This window comes from Poecilia reticulata, linkage group LG23 (genome assembly GCF_000633615.1).
Source record: "Poecilia reticulata strain Guanapo linkage group LG23, Guppy_female_1.0+MT, whole genome shotgun sequence".
Classification (NCBI taxonomy): domain Eukaryota; kingdom Metazoa; phylum Chordata; class Actinopteri; order Cyprinodontiformes; family Poeciliidae; genus Poecilia; species Poecilia reticulata.
In genome coordinates, this window is record NC_024353.1 from 4,628,953 (window position 1) to 4,634,361 (window position 5,409).

Genomic DNA, 5,409 nt, shown 5'->3' on the forward strand with positions numbered 1-5,409 from the left:
ACAGACAGGACATTTTAAATGTCCACCACACAGCTGCTCCACATAAGTTTGAGTTGTGTGCTCATTTAGTCCCACTTTTGGTCACACTGCAGCTGAGCAATCTGTGAGCTTGGCCAGAGGGTTCAAATCTGCTGACATTTGTGTTGCAGTTTTTTTTTTTTTCTTACCAGTGTGATTTCGTGAGCTCCTGGCTTCTTCCAGATTCAGTGGAAGAGTACTTGGAATTTCTTCCATGTTGCTGCTGGATTCTTGTTTTTGAAAGTCGTGTCTCGTCCTTTCTTCGCGAAGTTCGGTCCCAGTAGAGACGGTCATTGCTAAATCTTTGGGCTTATTGGTAGTTTCGCCACCAGTTATCACGTACGATGCGTCCGGATCCACAGACTTTACCATAAACTTGTACTCCAGCCCTGAAAAAAACAAAACAAAAAAGTGACACAATCAACGGTATATTATCAAGTAACAGAACATTTTTAATCCTGAACATCTCTTGGGTAGACAACTGTGGTGTGAAAAGATAAAAGTTGACAAGAAAATGTCGCGGTTGTCTTGTAGGTGAACAGAATTTTTTCGGGGGCAGGTGTCCCTCTTAATCGTAGTCGCGTGTTTGTGAATGGCTCTAATGTTACTGGCACCATGGTGTGTGTTCCTCTGAGAGAACATAACAGATGGCTCAACGCACAGGGGTGCCATGTTGCTGCCACAGGAGCTTGACAGCAAACAGCCACACACACACACACACACACACACACACACACACACACACACACACACACACACACACACACACACACACACACACACATGCTTGCACACACACCAACACGCACACAGACACTGTCAGAATACGTAGACCTCCCTGAAAGAACATGTTTATTCAGTTTTGGACAAAATACAGAGTGAAGTAAATGCGTAAAGCATGGCTTCGGCGCCGTGGAGCCTCTTACCGCACTTTTCAACCACCTCCTGGTTGACGAGCTCCTTCACTTCTTCAGCCTTCACAAAGATAAAAGCAGCATTTAGGTGGTCAGTTATTCAAAAAGGTTTAAAAAAAAAAATGAACGGAAATATTCAGCTGACATACTGATAGTCCAGGTTCTCCTTTTTCCCCCTTTGCTCCTTCCATACCCTCTGAACCCTGGTGGTAACAAAACATGAGCACTTTCACTTTAAGGATTTACAGAATGTCACATAAACACTAACATGGTACGGTTGTACATACAAGAAATGTTATGATTTTTGTTTTTTCCCAAAAACAAACATTTCTAACCTATTTTCAACCACTCCAAGTTGTTGCAGCAGCAACACTAAGGGATACTTTTACATAATACAAACTAAATTTAAATCAAGTCTCCATGCTAAATCAAACATGACGAGTAACTATTTCTTTGACCACTACACAAATTTAGTAGCAAAAACCTGATAATATCCTGGTTGTTCTTAGCTTTTTTAAAAATGAAGTGTAAAAATAAAATATTATCTACACAAAACTCTTTAGTAAAAAAAAAAAAAGGAAAAAAATAACATTTTTATTTATCTTTATGCTTTTTGAAAGGCATAACTAGAAGTCTCAGTAGATCGCTTTGGGCCCAAAGCTGGATAAACCACTGATATAAGGAATGAACAAACAGCTTTCAAGTATAGATCTCACAGTTTCTCCTCGCAGTCCTTGGGTTCCTGGTACCCCCCTCTGGCATGGCCTCGTTTTGCCTCTCCTGCCCCGCTCACCCTAGTTAGTAAAAGTACAAAAAGGAAAATGCATCTTTTAAACAAAGCCTCCCCGCAAGACAAAACCCATGACACCCAGTCAAATGCAGAACCGCTCCACACTTGTGAGAGACGGATCAGTTTAGATGCACCTTTGGAATATCCTCATCAGTATTTTCAAGCCACTCTGCGTTAACACGGAAAGTCCGGTAATTGTTGCTGAAAGGATGTAATTGAGTAAGATATTACTTGAAGGGTGCAGACAAGAATAGATCTCAGTGTGCGCGCGTGTGTGTGTGTGCGCGTGTGGGTGTGTGTGTTAATTTGGGACGTGTCTCCGCTGTCTTCAGAGCCCCGGCACGCCTAGCACACGCTGTCGTTCCCTCACGAAGGCACGATGATGACTGTAATCAAGCTCCGCTCGTCCCCATCACCGTGTCACACATTCAGTCCACCCCGTTGTGTTTTTACATGAAGTGGAGAAATTTAGTTGGCAAATGAGAATATTTGGGAGAGAGTCTGTTTGACTCTAATAATTCTCTGTTGGATTCTCTTTTTTTGGGGGGGTTGGAGGTGGAGGGTTATATTTTGGTCATGAGATATGTAGCAAAAAAAAAAAGAAAAAAAGAAAAAAAAAAGCCCAATCTAAGGTGAAGGTTGCATTTTAGAAAATGAGAATTATAAAGACAGAAGGGTTTAAGCTCAGGCTAAAACAGGCTGTCTAAGTGATGCACAATTTAAAACCGGGCGACATTATTGGCTCGTGGTGTCGATACACAGTTAAGTTTACTGCGAATAAGTACCAGTTTAAATGAACACAAACCACACAGCCCCAAAGGTGGGTTGAAGTACCTTAGGTCCCGTATCCCCATGAGGACCAGGGGCTCCGAGTGGTCCCTCGTCTCCATCTAGTCCCGGACTGCCAGCTGACCCCTTGAAGCCCGGAAATCCGGGGAAACCTGCAGTACCCTAAATTGGGCAAAAGAATTGATGTGTGGGGTTTAATTGAGGAAACAAAGATTACTAATGCATGATGTTACAGAAACTATAAAAATGTATCCAGTGTGATGTTACATTGAATTTGCAAACCTTATCCCCTTTCTCTCCTGGGTCACCATCAGCACCATTGGTCCCTCCAACTCCTTTGTCCCCCTAAGATTTTATACATACAGAAAAAATGAGTGCGTGCATCTCTGGAAATGCTGTTAAATGGAAATATGAGTGGATTTGTTGTGTCCACCTTGCGTCCTGTGAGTCCATTACGTCCTGGTAAACCTGCACTGCCAGGCACACCTGGATCTCCCTGTTTAGGAGATGAAATATTTGCTGCTTGAACAGTTGCATACGTTACATTACAGCTACAAACCCAAATGTATTTTATTGGGATTTTATGTGACGGATGAGCACAAAGCAGAGCTGAAGATAAAAGATAACTGTTATGTTTTTTTAAATGCTAATCAATAAAGTGCATTCAGCCACACCCAGGCAATCACACACAATCCCCCCAAAAAGTTTCTAGTTATTGTGACAAAATGTGAAAAAGTCACATGAACTTTTCCACATTTTGATTTCATACGATATCATGAGAATCATAAAGCTAAAGCTAACCTTTTCGCCGTCTAGCCCGGGATTACCGGTGCGTCCAGGAAACCCTCTGAAACCCTGGGAAAGGTTGAGGCAAACTGGAAACTCAATCACACCAGGAAACAGCAAAGAGAATACTGAACTACAAAGACATAACGAATGTCTAAACCTTTTCTCCCTTCGCCCCCATTTCTCCCGCTAGGCCGGGTTCTCCTGGATCGCCCTGTGAAAAACAGATTAATCAGATACACAACAGTAATAAGAGGCTACATCTATTTAATCCACATCTATAAAATGCCATACTGCAATAATCTTTAGCAAGAATAGACTAAAAATTGTCAATATTTCGTTTAGTACTTTTGTTTCATAATACCTGATCACCCTGCATGCCTTGAAGTCCAACATCTCCTTTGTCGCCTTTTTCTCCATCCACCCCATGCTGTCCATTGAGCCCCTAGAATGAATAAAAAACTGGAGTTATTGCGCATCATCACTTAATTAACCTCTGGTCAATAACTCTGTTGAGACAGACTTATTTTACCAATTGAAGATTTAGAAATGACTACTGATTTGTTACCATCTCTCCATTCAGCCCCGGCTCTCCAGGTTCCCCCTATGAAAAATTGCGACCATCTTTATCACAGCGCTGTCAAACAGCAATGCCCACTGAATCTCATGTTGCAGCATGTCATGCTCACTTTCTGGCCCACCGGTCCTCGCGCTCCAAATCGGCCCAATGCCCCTTTAGTGCCCGCATCCCCTTTAAGGCCCTGATCAGATTGATCAAAAATGCGTTTATGTGACAGTCAGAATTCAGCCACCGAGAGTGAAACTTAATTTGTTACCTTTACTCCTGGAGGACCGTCCTCACCCTTCTCTCCTTTATCCCCGTCGAAACCTGGTAGACCCCTCTCCCCCTAAAACAACATTTCCAATACCTTTTTTGTAGTTCTTTTAATACCATCACTACTGCAACCAATATGATATTTCTCCCCTAGTAAGTAGATGTACACACATTTTTTTCTGAATGTAAGTGAGTTGCACAGCCGCTAAACTGTTTCTTCAAGTCACAGTTCCAGTAAAACATATAAGTACTGGAACATACAGTGTATGTTACTTATAAATAAGTGAAACACGTTTGTCGTTTTTTCAGGATGCTGCCTAAATAAATGTAATGGATTCTTTCTATCAATTATGGATCATCTGAACACAAACTGCATACATTAGCAGAAGACCATTCAGAAGAATTCCGGCTAATAAATTTGACGTATTCTTGAAAACACCGTTTTCTTCATTTTGCAGAAACCAGGTTGTGAAGTCATGGCCATTTTTTCTACATATGGATTAAACCAAAGGTCTGCAAACTCAAAAGTGTGCCATGAGCTGTTCTATAGAATCGAAAACAACCTTGAAAATACTTCAAACACAATTTAATTTGCTTTGCAACAGAAGAAAGGCCTACACAATAAAGAGGATCTCACCGCGTCCCCTTTGGAGCCCTTGAACCCGCGAGGTCCTTGAATCTGAAGTACGTTCCCCTGCAGGATGGTATTAATTTAAATACTTCAAACACAATTTAATTTGCTTTGCAACAGAAGAAAGGCCTACACAATAAAGAGGATCTCACCGCGTCCCCTTTGGAGCCCTTGAACCCGCGAGGTCCTTGAATCTGAAGTACGTTCCCCTGCAGGATGGTATTAATTTGTGAAGTCATGTCAGAAATAAAAAATATATATATATAAAAAAAAATTGATTTGGGCAAAATATTATATTGAATATGAAGGCGAAGCCTCTTTAAAATTTCAACTGAAACGGGATGCAGTGTGTGTAAATTTCATACTCTCTCTCCTCTGAGTCCAGGTACGCCGCGGTCTCCCTGAAAAGAAGCGGAGCTGCGTCTCATATATTCCGAAATGCAATCATTTTCATCCGAAATGTCAATACATGTTTCATATTTCATGACTCTTTGCTGCTGGAAAGCAAAACTCAGCATCGTCAAACACACAATCTACCATTGACAAATCTCAAAAGACTCACAAATAATTCCTACAATCATTGATGGAATCGCTCACTGAAATCTAGAGAGAAAATAAATACATGAGCAGATGACCGACAATAAAA

At 41.4% G+C, this 5,409-nt stretch overlaps 1 protein-coding gene across 1 annotated transcript; it reads right to left on the reverse strand.

Annotated features, from left to right (window-relative positions):
• Window positions 1-81: 81 nt before the first annotated feature.
• LOC103459305 (collagen alpha-1(VII) chain-like) lies at window positions 82-4,841 on the reverse strand (the record flags this gene model as incomplete). Its single annotated transcript, XM_008400770.2, has 15 exons — window positions 82-86; window positions 168-407; window positions 945-993; window positions 1,082-1,135; window positions 1,649-1,726; window positions 2,557-2,673; window positions 2,794-2,856; window positions 2,945-3,007; window positions 3,313-3,366; window positions 3,458-3,511; window positions 3,662-3,742; window positions 3,866-3,901; window positions 3,987-4,058; window positions 4,134-4,205; window positions 4,770-4,841. Coding segments are annotated over 15 exons (1,110 nt in total), but the record flags the coding sequence as incomplete, so codon positions are not given.
• Between the last annotated feature and the right edge of the window lie 568 nt (window positions 4,842-5,409).